The sequence below is a fragment of the Gymnoscopelus braueri genome (genome assembly GCF_963280865.1).
Source record: "Gymnoscopelus braueri genome assembly, chromosome: 18".
Taxonomy (NCBI): domain Eukaryota; kingdom Metazoa; phylum Chordata; class Actinopteri; order Myctophiformes; family Myctophidae; genus Gymnoscopelus; species Gymnoscopelus braueri.
In genome coordinates, this window is record NC_137618.1 from 33,755,504 (window position 1) to 33,775,175 (window position 19,672).

General features: G+C 39.8%; 1 protein-coding gene across 1 annotated transcript in view; it reads right to left on the reverse strand.

The window, feature by feature from the left end:
* The window catches only part of myo3b (myosin IIIB), a 75,174-nt gene extending 58,526 nt beyond the window's left edge, over window positions 1-16,648 (reverse strand). Inside the window, exons 1-7 of the mRNA XM_080457028.1 lie at window positions 16,617-16,648; window positions 10,988-11,171; window positions 9,188-9,322; window positions 6,761-6,865; window positions 6,385-6,484; window positions 5,626-5,702; window positions 4,671-4,816 (exon numbers count right to left, since the gene is read on the reverse strand). Coding sequence (XP_080313154.1) covers window positions 4,671-4,816; window positions 5,626-5,702; window positions 6,385-6,484; window positions 6,761-6,865; window positions 9,188-9,322; window positions 10,988-11,134 — 710 coding nt within the window. The 5' untranslated portion in view covers window positions 11,135-11,171; window positions 16,617-16,648. The remainder of the gene's footprint in view (window positions 1-4,670; window positions 4,817-5,625; window positions 5,703-6,384; window positions 6,485-6,760; window positions 6,866-9,187; window positions 9,323-10,987; window positions 11,172-16,616) is intronic.
* Window positions 16,649-19,672: the final 3,024 nt, after the last annotated feature.

The window sequence follows — 19,672 nt, forward strand, 5'->3', positions numbered from 1 at the left end:
ACACACACAGTCCACACGGATAACACACTCAAACAACAAATATAAGCATGCAGGCACGGTAACATAATTCAATTGTAACCTACACTGTAACCTTGTTTCAACCATGAGTAACAACACATCAGCATGATGCGTCATGCGCTAATAGACATTCTGATTGGTTGAATTAATGTAATGCCCTAAACACCCGAGACTAATTCAGAGCCTTAACACCACCCAGTAGCACCGTGCGCTCTGTTTCCGCTCAAATAATGCGTCGCCTAACTAGTCAAATTGGCGTGGACACACCCACAGCGCAATTTTCACTTGCACTCCACGCCTAGCGTCATGCGTTGCCAAGATAAGGCCCTCAGAGTAAAAAAAGAAGCAACTTCTAAAGCCCGATGCATAGGCTACTAGACTTACAGTAGACAGATGAAATAAATCGGTTTGGGAGGGCTCCCTGACCCGATTTCGGATCTATAAAAGTCATTTCATACACTCACTGTGGGGAAATTGTGATGGAGGTATATGGAGGTTTTCCCTTTCTAACGATATAGGATACCTTTCTAGCGATATGTTGTGTTTATGAATGGTCACTAGACAGAGATTTCAGAGGCGTTTGTTCCTCCTGGAAGTTGGCTTGCGTCTCTTCCAAACTACCGCAGTTTTCCCTGGCTTCACTGCTGACAGAACGAACTTGAAGCTGGGCTGAATGAAAGAGGAAACAATGCGGAACACCGAGTTCGGTATGTCACAACACTCGGTGGCACCGAACAGTCGAAATTAGGATGGGTACCGCCCACTCGAACCTTTTGTCGCATTCCTAAGCCAATAATTTGATGACCGACTCAAAGACTCAAAGAGTCTCCTACTGAGCAGCCACCCGGTCATAAATTTTTTGGCTTAGGAATGGGACTTTACTTAAAGATCTCTATGAATTCAAGGCTTCAAGGTGTGTGTAATTGATTGAAAACTAGAAAAAGTGCTCCTCGGAGTACAGGTCTCTGCCAGGTCAGGTAGGTTATTGTGGACCAGCAATGTTCGGAATTTGCCAATGAGGATGGAATATGCAAAATCGGATGGAACTGTATTGATCACTTAACTATAGATAGAGATGTGTACTGATTTGCATGATGTTTGTACAACATTTGAGTAATATAAAAAAAAAGTTTTGCAAAAATCGGCCTCCTGGTGGCGCTATAATAGGGCAATGTAGTGCGAATGTGCTTGCAAAGTTTCACCGCAATCGGATGCTGCGTTCATGATTTGCGGCATTTTGTTCAAAACGGGCCACTCCTGCAAACTTTAGACGTCAATCTTAGCCAATCAGGATGGAATATGAAAAATCAAACAGATTCGTGTTGATCACATGACTATAGAGATCATGTGTACTGATTTGCGTGGAATTCTGAAGGCTTAATATAAAAAACAAGTTTTACATACAGTAAGTCGGCCTCCTGGTGGCGCTATAAAAGGCAGATGTGAAAAATGCAGGGCAAAGGTTTTTCCTTGGCCTCTAGGGAGTGTGCATACAAAGTTTTACACAGAGGTGCAGTTATAAGTAAAAACACAAATCGGCCTGTTATAGCGCCACCATGAGGCCGATTTAAAAATTCAAGTGGCATTTCTTCCTCTGCCTAGTGGGAAATTGCACGCTGTGTTCATGATTTGAGGCATTTTGTTCAAAGCGGAGCACTCCTGCAAACTTTGGAAGTAAATCTTAGCCAATCGGGATGGAATATGAAAAATCTGAAAGACTTGTTTTGTTTAATGACTGTAGAGACACTGTGTACCGATTTGCAGGGTATTTGGACAAAATCTGTATTAGTACTGTCAAAATATTTGTTTTGCACAAATCGGCCTCCTGGTAGCGCTATAACAGGCCCATGTGAAAATTTTGGGCCAGAGGTTCTGATCTGGCATCCAGATAGTGTGTGTGCACAGTTTCACTGTGATCAATCCAACGGCGCCAGAGATTAGCTGTACACAGACAGACTGACACACGCACACACGGAAGGACGGACGGACAGGGTGCAACTACTCCTTTAAGAGTTAAATTAACACTGGATTTTGCAGTGATATCTACAAATAAAAACCTTGAATGTCTTTGACACATAGGTCTAACCTTCAAAGCCTTTTTTCCCCTTTTTTTTTGTCCAAATGGAGACGGAGTACAGAGGGCACTGGCTCAAGCAATTAACCTTCCCACACACTGAATATACATCTCGAGTTTCCATAATTAATTTTTTCAGTTAACGATTTTACATCTTCACCCTTTCACACGCTCCATTACCTCCATTCATGGCATCCATGGTCCTTCCATATCTGTCATATATATAGCAGACACAATCATAATCAGGCCTTTCATCACAAAGAGCGGTCTGTACTGTAAGAGCCTGTTGTGGCTACGGACAAAAGGGAGATTCAAACTCCATGATAATGTCTAGTAATACTTAGACTGGGTCAATGGGACATGGATTTAGTTAGTTTCAAATGTCGGGCAGTGTGTAGGGGCCCTTAGACCTTTACTGATTGCACGAGGGAAATTCAGTTGTCATTACAGTAATGCAGTTAGAAACACAGGACCGATGCAGAAACAGAAGTGGCACAACTAAGAATGAACAAATACAAAATAAGAGTTAAAATAAGAGTAAACACAGGGACATACATACAGGGATTAGGAAGACCCCACAAACCGACAGGAGAGATTTAGGGTCCTTGCTTGGCCCTCCGCACTTGGGCCGCCCAGGAACATATAATTTGAAGATAGGGCCCATAGGGTTTAAGAGGTTAAAGTGAGTGTGGTGGTGGTAGTAGTGATGCCTAGATGACTGCTCACCATGGGTTTATAAATATGAACTCAGCATTACAAAATGGAGGGGGGAAAAAACAGATCACATATGGCAAATAGCCTTGCATTTGCAGTCATGCCGAATAAGGAAGGGTTCCACTGGGAAAGACAGTAATGGTGTGCTCTGTAAATACTTCATGAACACAACCGCTGCTGTGTACCACAACACAGTACAACGCAGGGAAGATTAATCAAATCTATGTTGGAATGTTCCAACCGTCTTTGACAGGTAGACATATTTCAAAGAGGGAAAAATTATGATAGACGCGATATACTGTATACTGCATGACAGTCTACTGTGACCTGGGAATACATTACCATGTGGAACTGTAAACTATCTGAATGATGGAAATACCTATTGCGTTTTAGTGCCAATGAGAATTTCATAAAACATATACCCAAGGACGATCCTCCTCCATCAGGACAAACCCTACTGTTAATGGCTTGTGACATATTAGATTGAAAGGGCACAAGGTCACATGGAACATGCAATTATAAGTGGAAACTTAGAGAAATATCAACTAAAAGATCTATACAATCATCAACTTGAAGTTGTCTATACATCTGTGCGCATGAATATACATCGCTATCAAGATGCCACCATTGTTGGAGATACAAAGGTAAAATAAATGTCCTTGCATAGCGTGGAATTCATATAGACGAGGAAATCCACATAACCTTTTGTCTTGTGATTTTAACTGCCTTGCTGCTTTGCTGATGGGAAAATATATGAGATAAATGACATGTTAACAGAATCATTTCATGGTTCAGTGTGCTCACACTGTGATTTATATTGGACACGCCCATCCTAGGGTCCCTATTCACATAATTTATGTACCACGCCACGGCCAAATATCTATTTTGATTTGAGAAAAGACTCAATAACGTCAGGTTAGTACATGTTCCTAATTCTGTTCACATTCACGGGATCCCTCTACTTGTTCTCAAAGTGACACAGTCTCAGAAAGGTGTGATAACGAAATAGGATTAACATAGGTGAGGGGGTAATGCATATGTCCCTTCTTATCATGACTGATAGCGGCATTTACTACTACCAAAAAGACCCTACAGTACATCCAAACTTCAACAAAAAGGTGACAGAATGTGTACATCTCCTCCTAAACAGGGAAATAAAGGACAGGGAACAATGAATTGATAGCCTTCAGTTGACTCATGCATCTTCCTGTTAGCCTTCTCTGATCCTGTAATTGCTGTGACCTGTTCATGTTGAATTTTGTTGTGATAAACTGCTGTGGTAGCTCCCATAATTCCTGTCATACACGAGGCATGCGTGGTCTTCCTCTTGGTGCGGAGGAGGAGATAACATTGTGACTGGTGGCTGGTGACTGGCCTCATTGCAATGTGAATGGAGCTAATCACTAATGCAAATTGCAATCAGGAGAGCACATCTTTACCCAAAGTGAGATGATTGTGTCATTGTGCTGCTAGCATAAAGGTCAACCACATAATACTGTTGAACCTTTCACATGATCATCAGACAGGGATTGCGACCACAGTGAAGTGAATGTGTTCAGACCAAACACTGATGTGCAGGCCAAATACAAGGCTACTCCATTTTCTGTTAATAATAAAGATTCTAAACGTTGCTCAGTCAGCAATAAAACATATAATGTGCTGTTGTAAATTTTTAGACTACCAAATAAGAAAGATCTGCTTCACCTCATCTTGGTCATTCTACCCAAACTCTAAACAAGAGCATATTGCAATTAACCCTTCTGAATTCATTTGTCCTCTAAATCAAGAGTGTTTTGGGGCAACTGAGTGCATCATGTGTGGGCCTGCTCCAGTTGTGTGCTAGGAGCGCCCTCTAGTGTCTCACCGTGGGATCTTGAAGAGGGCTTTGACTGGATGCATCTCTGCCAATGGGGGGTCGCCGTCAGCCAATTCAATGGCTGTAATGCCAAGTGACCACACATCACAGCGGGCATCATATGAGTAGTCATACTGCTGCTCACAGGCTATGACCTGAAAACAGAGAACACATCAGTGACAGTAAGTCTAATACCAACCAGTATATTATAATTTTTATGGGAAAATAACTGGATATTGACAATCTATAATGAAATCATTTATTTGTTAAAGCCTACCCCTTAAGAGAGATTTTCATTTTTTTTTAAATCTATCAACATTTAAATTTTATATTTTTGTTTTGTTTTTACAGAAAGCAAGCATAATCAGAACATTTACAAGTTAGGTTGAGCTTAGTAGTTGGTGCGTGTGTCCTTGTCCTCGAGTCAATAATTAGAAGTGACACTACATTTTACAGCTGGGCTTATTCTAATTGCCCCTGAGGTCCCCTCCTACCAGCCCAATCACCTCGCCTCATTTCTGCTACACAGTGAGCCGGGGGCCCCAGACTCCCAGCTATTAACCTTGGGGCGACCTCCAGTGCCGGGCCCATGGAGGGGAATACACAATGACACAGGGGAGAGTTAAGCCCAATCTATTATACTTCGTCACAGGATGGCGTTGATCACCAAAAGTAACCGATTTTCGGCAATCTACGCAGGTGACAAAGTAAAAATGTGGCTTTACGTAAAAAGAATAGCAACACAGCCAATCACTCCGTCTCTATTTCTTCCTCAACCTCCCTCTCTACCTTTCTCCTTTTCACTTCTCTCTTTCAATGTCTGCCTCTATGCCTAGCTCTCATATGCCTAAGATTTCTCTAATTGCATGTTATAGATGTGGGAACAGACTATGCGCTATTTTATCATCGTTTTAACAATGAAGAAAAACAGGACAACCGTGCCAACTGAAAAGGTAAATCTGACCTCGGGAGCCATCCAAAATGGGGTTCCAACTGACGTATTCCTCCGCAAACGAGCGGTTGTCAGTTGAGCTGAGACACCTAAAATAAAATTAAAAATTAAAAATTACTCAAGGATATTCAAGGCACAAAATGTAAGTTGCATCTAACTGTTATATATGCAGATATATTCATCAGTGTGAGTACGCTATGCATGTACATTTTTATTTTAAGTGTGAATTAATCTATAAAATTTGGTATACAATTTAGCATGGCAACCTGCCAAACAATAACAATGGGCAATAATCATTTCAAATTAAGTGGGACAGATTTTTATCAGCGGGAGTCCATTTCGGCACCACGACACAGAGGACATAAACATGCCTGGGGGTGACTCAAAGTCATTTGCCATAACAGCTTTCCTTTTATATGCAAAGGATCAAATAATGAAATTTAAATGAGCAATAATAGCCTTGGGTTAGAGCTATGCTCCATGAAACAAAACGATGTGGTGGTGAAAAAGGAGAACATTTAATGACTCATCCATGTGCTTGTATTCATCTTGAATGCTTTTTACTAACAATGTTACAAACATGTGCCGTGGACATTTCCATTAGGTTAATAGTCAACTCCCAAAAGAAATAACGCCAATGAATGTGATAATAGCCACAGAAAAAAGACAGTGCCAAGAGACACTTGCTTCAACCTTGTTGTGAATCTGTCAATTTCTGAGAATCACAATTGGCCAAACTGACCCTCTCGGGAAGAGAACAAAGGCTATTACCAAAGTCAACCATTTTGACTCCTCCCTCCGTTGTAAGAAGGATGTTGTTTCCTTTCACGTCACGATGGATAATCCTGTTGTTGTGAAGATGCTGGAGACCCTTTCAACCCAGAAGAAAGGGCAAAAACACTGAGATGCTTTAGCATGCTTTGGTAACCCTATTTCTAGTCATTTAGGATTAGGGTCATTTGAGTGTGTTGGAAACAAAGTGGGCAACCACATGTACATAAAAGAACACCTCCAGCTGCTCAGAGGGACAGATATCCATTACCTTCTGGCATACTATCCCTGCCTAAATAAATCCTTAGCACCTACTGTGCATGTATGCATGCTACCTCCTCCTTGCCATTAGCAGCTTTGCGGCACACAGTCTTACCAAGAGGGCACCGCATAAGATGTACGAGATAACAGGCTCCTGCAGACGCTGGCCTCGCATCAGCAGGCCTTTGATGAGCTCTGTGACAGAGCCACCGTTGCACAGCTGAGAAAGAGAGAGAGAGAGAGAGGGAGGGAGAGAGGGGGGGAGAACAGTGACTCCTCCATCACTCACCACTCTAGATTATGATTCATGGGGAGAGCAATCCCACACACAGAACCAATGAGAGTCACGGCTTCCTCTTCAAAAGCTATGAAGCATCTCTTGACTTTGCGATGGCATTAAGATGCATGTAGGTGCGTGGGCTGCTGTGATAAACTAAGCAACATTTTCAACATAACTTTTGAAAATAATATATTTTTGCGCAATTTCAAGACTTTATTTTATAGCAATAGTGGCGAGAGACAGGACATGGCAGGAGAGAGAAATTGGGAAGGACATACAGCAAAGGGCCTTGGGTTGGATTTGAACCTGGTGCGTCTGTGCAAGGACTGAGCCTTAATGGTGCGAGTTCCACCAATGGGAGCCACTGGGGCCCCCTAAAGTTATGGAATCTTTTTAGATTGCATACTGATACACCATGCTCAAATGAAAGACATTGTGTAAACTGTAGTGTTGAAAAGTGAGAAAAGCTGTAAAGCAGATGCTAGGATAACAACTATCACCCATCAGTGTGTATAATGTTTGATAATGTTTCAAATTGCTTAACATGTAATAACACAATTGATAGCCGCCCATGGTGAGATGTTGGCAATGTTCTGTAATTCAACTCTTTGCATTGTGTCTATGTGTTCTATAATTCAACTCTTTGCATTGTGGCTATGTGCCCCTGTCTTCCTATTCCTTCACATTTTAAACCTGTGCATAACCATGTAAGCATCAGTTTTACCCTGCATGAACTGTAAACTCACAGTGATGACAACATGGACCCTAGTTAAATTTGCAAGAGGTACGGTATTCCTATTAAAAAACATAATAAGGAGTATAATAATAAAAAAAAGGAATATGTAAAGTCTCATATAAAAAGAATCCCTCTCAATCACTACTTATAACCCACTACTTTTTCGTGACTTTCTGCTCATTGGCTGTCCTTTAAGCCAATGGGGAGTCCGCAATGCCTTCCCATACTCTGAACGGGTGTAAGACCTCCGGTCACAGAATTCAACCATCGCTAACTTACAGTATACACAGACACACGCTACTCTTCAACCTCCAGCAAGCATTTAAATGAACACCTTCAAACATTATCATGCAAACTAAAGCAAGGGAAAATAACTAAAGAATAGCGGACAAAAGGGCGACATTCATGCACTCTTACAGGCACAAACAATCCAACATCTAACTGTAAACATAAACAAAAATAACTTACAACTACTAGGCTTCTAATAAAAACTGCACTATTAAATAACACATTCAACTCCTTTGAACACTGTTTCAGAGATATAGCAAATTTCATTCTTATTAATCTATTAATTCTTATCTTATATAATCCTGACCTGAGCGCCTCATTGCGGCAGCAGAGTTTCTAATGATCTAATAATTTAATTTGTTTATTTTTATGTTTAGTAAGATGTAATCTCTCAAGAACAGATTCTGTTCTGCGTTTGAATCTGTCGGTAGCCGTGTTGACAACCCGTGCACATTGGCTACAAGTGGCCGTGCCATCAGATCAGGAAGCAGGCTGCGCTTTACCCAATCAAATGTAGTGGGCGGGATTTACGTGTGTGCCCTTCGTTCCCCACTGGAAACAAACCGAAACTCATTTAACAATAGCGTCATCGAAGCCGACAAAACCACGGAAAGTTAGTAACATTTTAAATTGCTCTTTCATCATAGAAACAACTGGGCTTATAACCAAAACGATCCATGTTCTTTGGGAGAAATGGTGTTAGTGTTCCGTGGAGAAATATTGTTAGTGGGAATGAAAACATAGTCGCACCACCGGAAGTGAAAGGCTGAAGGCAGACCAAAACCCCGGTTTCCCTGAGCACGGGTCGTCCGTTCAACTCCGCCCAGAGCCAAATGAATAAGTAAAAAACAGCAGAGGGCGCTGTTTTTCCTTTTTATTTGGCGATGGGTTCCCAGATTGACTGGTATAATATGACATTCTTGTTTTTATTTTACTTTGTTCGGGACGTTTCTGGGCATTAACCTATGGGCAGTAGACGTGTGCTATTGGTGTCGTGAGCCGGGGAGGTGCAGTCAACTTTGAATATTGGGTTCACAAAAATCACAACCAACAAATCCTACTCGTTATAACTTTAAACACTCTCACTCAGAAAGGTCAGGAAGGAGGAGCTCAGCCCCAGTGCCAAAGAATAATGACTCCTGCACATTGCCACGGTCCTGCATATCAGTATGCAGGAATGCATTAATCTTCAGCATACTGTGCAAACGTTTCTTACTTAGTTATGTTTATGAGCTCACCTCCAGCACCAACCATAACTGTCCACCTGACAGGTTGTCGGTCTTGTAGAACATGCCATAGAACTTCACCACATTAGGGTGGTTGGACAGGGACCTCAAGATGTTGTATTCTGCCTCTATCTCCTCATCCACGTCCTTTGAGAGAGATTAAACACAGTTACCGCACATAACGCAACATGCCGCCTGATGCCGTGTTGTCACTGAATGCTTAAAGTATGAATTGTATGTAGAATGATAATGTATTTGCAGTCTTCAGTATGTCTATTGCATGTTCCATGTTCTCTGTGGGCCCTGTAGGCCTACCTTGTATGTCAGTATGCACTACAGTAGGTGTTGTATATATTTATTGTATTTTCAATTCTGATTAGGTTGAATTAAATGGAATATGAGAATATACGATCTCATTAAATGCACAAAACCGTGTACTTGATCCTTTAACTCAATATCATACTGATCCCATGGTGTTACATCTCTAAACAGAGCAGAAAACAAAGCAATACGCATACTAAACTTTGGGGCATGAACTCGTAAACAAAAAGGCAGGGACTTTCCCTGGTCTTAAACTACTTCTAGAACTGCCTCTCTATCGGAGTAAATCTCAGAGGGAAGGAAAGAGAAACAGTCACAGTGATGGAATTTCTCTTCGTGGATGTCTGAGTGATGGTGGGAGCAGTCTAATCAGGGAGAGGGATGAGAGGACAGGCAGTTTCATCTTCATAGCAGCATGGGCTGTAGAGCTGCCAGGATGGGGATTGGTCCACTGACACAATCGCACGCAAGCTTCAGATCAAGTCTTACTACCACCACAATATGGTGCCACTAGTACCAGGCTCGACAGCGGCCTTATCATCCACAGCCAAATGTATGGGTACACAGACGAGATATTGTCAACTCAAGAGTCAAGTTGACAATATCTCGTCCGAGAGTTAAATTAACACTCAGGAGTTTGCAGTGCAGTTGCTGGTCAGGATGGGAGAGATTTAACATGACAGGAAGTAAATGAAATGGGTAGATGTTGACATGTACCATTACAGTTCATACAACTACAACTGGATTGAGATAGTCAAGATGAGACTGGGGGAGGAAAATGTACAGTACGGCCAACTTACTCTGTTTGTATGGTTGGAATGCTGACAGGAGCCATGCAATGATAAAGAAAAACACAATGGGTTTGTTTGTACCTCAACACAGGTGGGTTGAACTTTTTTGGGTGAAGAGGTAGAAAACTTGAAAGTGATCCACAACAATTTGAAGTCCTGAAGGTGCTTTAAAGCAATGCTGAACTTTGGTAAAACCTTTGGTTGTATAGTAGCTACTGTACTTAGGCATGATGTAAGTGTGAATATTATCTATCATCTTTATCAGAATCAGAATCCATATCCGTTACTTCTGTGCTGTGTGGAAGGTCTCTCGCACAACAAAAATAGCATGGTGCCCACTGTTTATCACTGTTTTTATATACTGACCGAATCTAGTTCGTTCATTTACGTCCTAAAAGTGTGATTGAGAGAAACTTTTTACCATACAAAAGTATGCTCGATCACAGAGCACAGAAGCAAGAGATCAACAATATTTTGACATAAGCCTGATTCATACTGAGTTGCATTCCGGTGTCGCGCACTGAAAATAGCAGATCTACAAGCTCAGAACTCGTAGCAACACAATGAATTGTGAGCTTGTAGATGTGTTTTTCTTTTTTCAGAGCGCGACCATGTATAAATGAGGCATTATACCATGGAAAGGTATTCCTATACAACTCAAAGTTCAACCAAAGCCCAACATCGTTTTTAACTGACTTACATTGACAGGGTCTAACACTTTGACGGCTGCTTGGCTTCCATCCTTCTTATTGATCACTCTGTATACTTTGCCATAGGTTCCTTTACCAATAGTTTCCACTATATCCCAGTCCATTGAGGGATCCATCAGTGTCTCCAGGCCGATCATGTTGGATTTGTACGGGTACACTCCATACAGAGACCTCCTATAAATAACAACAATCCCAGATTAGTGCTTGGTTTGGTTATTATAATATAATGTTGGTGTCAGGCAGAAACCTTGTATCTCCATATTTCACTTTTCTTTTTTTCTTTGAAAAATTAATGCCCTAATTATGGGTATGACAGTGACAGAGTCTCTCAAAAGTAGTGAAATAGAAGATTGACAAGCTCACACATTGTGAGATTGTAGATCTGCTATTTTCACTATTTAAAAAAAAACGTTTGGACATTTTCACTTACATGATCAAAATAGGGACACCAGAAAAAGTGGTTAAGAATCAAGAATCAATAAGGTTTTATTTGTCTTATACAACTTATACAAGTACAAGCAAGCAGCGAAATGTTGTTTCGACTTAAACATCCTAGTCTGTCTGTCTAGGGGTTTTATAAATATTTAACCAATGAATAATATTATAATGGATACGTTGGAACATAGATTCTTTTTTTCCAATTCCTGAAAAGTAACGGTTTTGGACATACATGGTTTCTGCCTGACAGACAAAACTAACCAAATGAAAATGTCTTCAGGACAAAATTACAAGATAGTAAACATTTTATAGTGTCTGAATTCCAATTCTCTCAGTGAATAGCGACAAGTGCAAAATCTCAATTCCTCTGAAATGGACCCTGAGGCATGAAGACTTGCAGGTGAACTTCTGTGTGCAATATTTAGCACACCTTTAACACAGTGGAAAGTCATTAAAATGTGACTGTTTACATGCAGCTGCATGAGCATTGTTGTGACAGAGTACATTTCCATAGTAGGCCTATAGATTGAGCTCGGTGACATAACTTTATTTGGCAAAGGAGCCACATGGGTTTACATCAGCAGAGGTGAAAGCAAAATTACAAAGCAGATGGCTGAAGAAAGACGTTACTTACATTGCCAGTGTTATTTTCTTCTGATTCATAAGGCGGTCTCACACAAATTACTTCCAACTAAAGAGTCTCGAGTGATCATAATAAAACAGCACCAATAACAACAAAGATTGCCTCCCCAAGAGGATTGTTAACAAGTACATACTCTAACTCTACCATTACAGAGAGCGTGACTTTGTATTCTCCACTGGGACCCAGTCACAGACAGTCCACTAAGACGCACAATCTCTTCAAGATCAATTGGATTGGGCAGAGATTAACTCGACGGGGGCTGTCCTGAATGATCAGTGAACCACAACACCAATACTAAACACAGAAACAATTTCTATCTTAGAATGTTTCGTGAAATGATCAAATAAAAATAAATGAGGCATTTCCCAAGTACATTTGCAAATGCCTGAAATTCTTCCTCTGCATTTACCCATCCTAACTATTAGGAGCAGTGGATGCAATTAATACAGCGCCCTGGGAGCAGTTAAAGGTTAAGTGTCTTGCTCTTTGACACATATGGCGGGCAAGCCGAGGGTCAAACCGGCTAAGTTCAGATTCCCAGACGGCCTCTCTACCCATTCAGTTATGCCCGCCATCGGCACAATCAGGACTTCATCGCACAAAAGATTTTTTTTGAAGAGGACACGTATCACACAATAACACACACAAGAGGATTAATGATTAGCATCGGTGCAAAGGCCTAGCATAAATCATCCTTTAGGTCTGGCGGAAATGTCAGCATAACCATCCGCATGTAAGATCAGTGGTGCAAGGCAAGATGTGTCACAACAGCTGAATGTGACTCGAATAACATGATACATTAGGAAGTCATATTGACATATTAGGAAGTATGCCTCCCATTTTCATAAAATGACAGCTATTCCAAATAAACATGATCGATTCGAGTGTAGTGTTTATTTATAAACCCATGAGTGTTATTGTCATGTATCACATGTAAATGACCCTGAGGGGGTCATTGGGGAGCCACGTTTGGGGGACACAGCAGATTGATATGAGAAAATGTGAGTGATGTTTAACCCTTGAGGGTGCTGCAAAGACACCTGTGAAGATAGATTTATGAATTGTTGTGCAAGCAGGTTGAGTGATGTCTTGAGGCTATACAGATATACCACAATCTATGGGGACTTTCAAACATGCAGCACAAAGATAGAGCTGATGTCCTTCAGAGCGCCCTTCGAGGGAGGAAATAACAGCATGAGGACAAATAGCTTTCTTTAACAGTATGCTTGTGTAAAAGAACCACCTAAATATTTGGCTACACGTCCAGTAAATACGATCAATAATCTGTCAATGGTCATTCTGGGATTAATTGCCCTTTCCAAATGCTAGTGAATAAGAGTGCATCACACATGCCTTGATAATCAACAAGATCTAAGACCTACTTCCTACGATTTATTATCATTCTGTTTTCTAAAGCTCTGTGGTATCTACCGTATATGCTAGTTGGTATCTAAACAATACTTTGAGTACCTTGCTAGTCACCTGTTGTCATGGCAGCATCACCAACTTTTGTAACAGTAGGCTCATATTGCTCTAGAGCAGCTGTCTATATGTGATAGTGAGCAACATCAGATACCCATTCTACAATATCAACTTTCTCCTGCCACTACCCAACAAAGGGTCTCAAAACCTCAAAACCACAATAGCAATGTTTATAAAGCTTATTGAAGTTGTTGATGAAATACAGTTAATTGCACAATTAATATCTGCAGTAATATGCGTAATCCATAATCAATTTCTTTCCAAAACCGTAATGAAAATAAAAAAAGGGATTTCAACAGTCACTAATCAATCATTAATCCATCTCCAAATTATCATCAATCCACCTAATCTTTGACCCTGATGAAATGAAATTATTTATGTTAACTGGTATATATACCGTGAATACTGTCATTGCTAGTACATTTCATGCCAACTAAATAGCAACCTCATCCATATTCTATACACTACACTGATTTAGTATGTTCACCTGTTAAATGCTCAAAAATGCTATTCTGAGAACATTATTTCTGATGCTTAGATCATAGAACCATAAGTCACACATACCTGTTTCTGACTCGTGATCCTGTGTCACTGTCTGTGAAAATGTTTCCATCTACCCCTCTCAACTAAATGTGCCGGACCAAACCATGCTAATCAAAGGTGATTAATTATTCATTCAGAAGCATTCAGAAACGTGATCTACTGTTAAATATTCAGGTGGCAGATGTATCCACTCATAATGGTCGCTGATATGAAGGATCTCAGGTTGCATGCAGGGTAACCAGGAAGTCAATGAGAGTTACTCCGTCATAGGACTCCTGCCAGTCTCCCCTTTGTAAATAAAGTCTCTTCTTTACTGTTATTACCTTTCACCCATGAATGAGTCCAGATAACCTTTGACATCTCTTTCGCTATGCCACTCAATTAGGTATATTTGCTGTCAATATGTTATGCCATAATAATTCTATTTGAGAGTTGTAAAATTGTAATGATTATACCACAGTAGGCTTCACTTATCTGCTAAGTCATTTAAGATTATGGAATAAAAAGATAGGAGTATCCATTTAATGAATTTGATTATTTAACATAATTTAACATCTTTATACTTGACCTGGCGGTGACAGTATATAACTACAGCAACACATGAAACAATCTGTTGGATGTCATCTAAATGCTGAATGGCTATGGCTGAAAACAAAACAATGTTCCGCCCAGAAGCAAAAACACTAGATGTTACGTTGCCATGAGTTCCAAACCCAAGGGATCTAGCAATGTGAAGAGCAATCGCACTGTACTATAGGCTTGTATCTCCAGAGGGCTTTGATGTCGCCTGTATCCTTCCCTCCGAGTACCTTGGTACTTTTCACACGCTTTAACGCAGCTTGCAGAACATAGTAGATACAATCAGACCTAAAATAAAATCCAAGAGGCATTCTAAAATTCAGAGTAAAAAAATAAATAAATAAAAAAGCATTTGCAACAACAATATAATATGTTGGTAACACTTTACGCAAATCTCGGGTCTATGATGCATTATAATCGCATTTATAATGCATTAATTTATAATGCACTTCTAAGGCTACACCAAAAAACAGCAAAATGTCATACCAGAATTGTGTCTTCATGTAAATGTCTGCATAAAGCAATAAAAGAGAAAACCTTCCACCTACAATTCTTTAAATGACCAGAAGATGCACAATTTCTGCTTAGAACAGTAGACCAATGCTGCTGGATGATGGAGATGCTCAGGTTACCTTTTGTCTACCATGTGTTGTCAACCTGAGACAAAAACGCATTGTTCTATTTGCCATTCAGTGTAGGGCCGAAACCTTGTATCTCAATACTCCATCTTATTGTTTTTTTCATGAATTGATGGCCTATTTTATAATTTGCCATATGACACTGTCGCATATGTGCTATTTTCGCTATGTTTAAGATTTTTTTTCAATCTTTTAAAATGTTCGCCTATGTATAGTATGCCCAAAATAGGGAGGCCAGGTTTAAAGTTGCTAAGTCTGTCAGTGGGTTTTATAATTTTTAAACCAAATTAAACAATTTTTTAACCAAAACAAGAGCTCGCCCTACAGCGACGATATGCTGGCCAGTGCTGGTCAATGTAAGGTCATCTGCGAGAAAATATAATACAAATGTGCTTTCTGGACCCACAGCCATACTGGCCCTGAGCATGCATTGACCACATGATTGAATTGTCCCCAGATCGATTCCAGCCACAGATCTGTGTTGCTTGCAACTCCTTACACCACACTACTACTCTTTCCTGTCTGTCTGTCTCTGTCTGACTCTCTCTCTCTCCTTTCTAAATAGAAAGCCCTAAACAGCCCAAAATATCTGTCTATAATGTAAACATTATGTGAATCATTAGAAGTTTAGCAAATTAGCAAATCTTCATAGTCAAATCATACAGGGTGATGTTTATGTGCAGACATGGTAACACTCTTCCATTATGTGTCCAGTTGCAACACATAGGCTTTCTTTGTCATGAGAGCATTGTGGGAAAAGTGTAAGTTAGTAATCTAATTTTCTGCTTCCATCTAACTACTCTCTCTCTCTCTCTCTCTTATAAACACTCACGCACACTGGAAAGCCTTACAGTAACTCCAACGGTTAAGCCCAGGGGTCAGTCTTTGGTTAAGAAATACTCCCAACTATAATCCCCGCGCTAAGGGGATATGAGTGGGCTTTGCAGTAAACCTCCACCAGCCACCAGCCAGGACTGAAGCATTGTGTACTTGTTCTCACCCCGGCTGACCAAAGATTCATACTGCTGGGCACAAAAAAAGGAATGTACACTGAGCTTATAGTAGTGTGCAACTGTGCATTCATGCATAATAAACTGAACTCCTAATAGACGTCTTTATGCTATTTATCAGCCTTTGCCCTCATACCTGGTATGTGAATAGCCTGGTAAAGCCCCTCCCTCCGGAAAATCTCATTTCCATAAATGAGATTTCCGGAGGGAGGGTTTACCAGGCTAGTATGTGAATGCTACTGTGTAGAATTTACACAACCTTCCACATTACCATCTAATTTCTCACCATATTCTGCCATGTAGATGGAATAACTCTTCTCCCTTTGAGGTCGTTTCTTCAAAGCCACAGTGTTTCCTGGGTATTGAGTAAAAAACAAAATCCTATCTAAACCCCATCTGAGATAAGGAACATTTCATCGTAAAAACTGACCTATTGTGAGAAATGTTTGTGTCCCTCTATTGTATGTCACTGTGAGTTGTAATTATACACTGAAAGATGTTGGCACCCTGTGTGTTGGGTTATAGGGGGCCAATATTCACTGGTGATCCTTCTGGAGGTCTCATGGCATTGGAATTAAACAACTCCACAAAGTATTTGTGGTGGCAGTCACCAACTTCATAACCACAGTGACATACCTGCTACCACCCATCCCCCCTTCATTTTAACTTTCAAACCACGTTTCATAATATAGACAGACACCTCACCTTATGTTTACGGGGGATAGTAATGTCAGATTCTGCGTATCAGTAAACTGCTTCTAAATGAATAGGATTCTCTTCAGATATACCATAGTACACTGCAGTGGCTTAGAGGGAGCTCAAGTGTGCCTTGGGGTTTTGGTCAAATATAAACTAAACGGGGGTCAAATTGAAGTAGGGAGACAGGGGACGAAAGTAACACTTTTTGTATTTGCCTTCATAATTCACAGACTACTTGAAATATCCTAGTCATCTTTTGCTATAAGAAACATATATATGTGCCCTAATTAATAATACAATTTTTAAGCTTTCACTAATAAGGACAAGACTAAAATATTAATTTGAATGCAATGAGTCACAGTGTTACGATTGCCCCCTTGACGGGGGCAGTTGTAACAGTGGTTGGGGGCAATTGTAACACTGTAAAAATAAGTCATATTAACACACTTTATCTCAAATAAAAGCACATCACTAAGTAATATGTATTTGTATTAATTTAACATTTATACTTACAAATAATTACAATTATTTTGTATTTTTATTTAAATTATTTATTTTTCAATTTAGTTTTTTTTACATGTATGTAATTTTTTTATTTAAATTTATTTTTACTTTGAAATGTAGTGACATTTAGTGAAATATGTTCATTTACTAACATAAAAGTATGTAATCCTTATCCCAGACACAAAATCTGTTACAATTGACCCCGGTCACTTTGTTACAATTGCCCCCGATGGGTCAACCATGATAAAATCCCATATTCTAGCTAGAAACACCTATACTAGCATAGGCTGCTGATGTTAATTTGTGACCAACAACATAGAGATACAATTAATCTAAGTTTAAATCAGCTGACATCTTATCTTTAGACATCAGAAGGAAAATACCGTACACTCAAAATTTTACGTTTACACCTCAAAATCAGTTTTTTGTTGAAAACTTCTGCTGAGATGAAATTATCATTCTATCCTTCAATAGGCAGAGAGAGGACCCTACTGAGCATGTGCACAATAAGTCTCACCCCTCTAGCTTGTTCCTAATTAGAATTATTGAGTGCGTTACTTTTGCCCCCTTTTTACCCCGGTCTCCCCCTATGCTGCTAATTTACACAATGCATTTTGCAATAATGCATCAATGTATTTTGGTCACACTTAACAGTATATGTCTGTAATGTAGGCCTATGTGTTGTATTGTCTGCTATAGAGGTACAAGGCAAGCTTCACGTGACTTTTCCAATACTATTGTACATGTCAGACATACAGTAGCCTATACTATACTGAATGTGGTCTCAGACGAACTGTAAAAAAAAATATATATATATATATTTCACAGTGTCCCAAGCCCATATACTTCTACACCGACTGTGAACAACTATGACATCCAGTCTGAACTTTAACATATCATGTTGTAAACTGGAATAACTTTGATAAAATATTTGGGCCAATTTGCCTAAATTCAAATTGCAAGGGACACACACATTGTCCAATATTTCTTTGTGTTTCTCTCTCTATATATACACAGTACACACACACACACACGCACACACACACACACACACACACACACACACACACAGTATACTGAGTCATTAACATGTGTCCCAAAATAAAAAATAAACACACAATCTCTACTATCTAGCTATATTATGTCAATGCATTTTTGTAGTATAGGCCTATGGGCCATTGGGCCCAAGCTTAGATGAGTAAACAGTCTCCTACCCAGTCTCTGCTGCATCCGTGTTTCCATTTCTACCTGAGAAAAGAAGAAAAATGAAATAAAACTAGTATTAAAGAACAAGTCACCTAGCCTGTACATGAATGCAAGCAAACATCAATGTCTTGACCCGCAGTCTTGTCGTTCGTAACCAACAGTAGTAGCAACCTGAACCTACGACACATAGCCTATTGGCATCATGTTCAGTGCTGCAGTTAAACCGTGGTGAAGTTGGTTTCAGGTTGGATATTCACCCAGTTGGATGTTCGACATTTGTAATTTTCGAATATCCAACTAGCTGAATATCCAAGCTTAAACGAACTTCACCACGGCTACTGTTGAACCAAGTTAACAGTGGAATTCTTTCAGTAACATTACAGCTTACCGTCCATAGCCACATATCCATTCCGAACTGATTTGTCTCTTTTCCCCGAGTGAAGGAATTTAATAATTAACAGTAATGTGATAGATAGGCACAGGCGCGTGTCCTTCTACATAGAGGAAGCAATACCCTCATGATGAGCAAAGAGATTGACTTCACTGCACTGGCTATAAAGGCAACATTACATCACGTTATACAATATGTGGGAAAAGTGCTCGAAAGTATCTATACTGCAATGTAGAAATAGTAAAAGTTCGGAATTCTAAATGTATTTGAGTAAAAGTACAAAAGTATTGGGATAAAATGTACTTAAAGTACCAAAAGTATAAAGTACTCATTATGCAGAATGCCCCATTTCACAAGTTTTCAAATGTATAAAATGTATATATATTTTTTCAAATGGCTGAAGTGATTACAGTATGTTCTGTAATAATAATCAAAATCTACAAAGTAACTAGTAAATAATTGTAGTGGAGTAAAAATAAAATAATATTTACCTCTGTGATGTAGTGGAGTAGCAGTAAAAGTACTGAATTGGAATTGGAAAC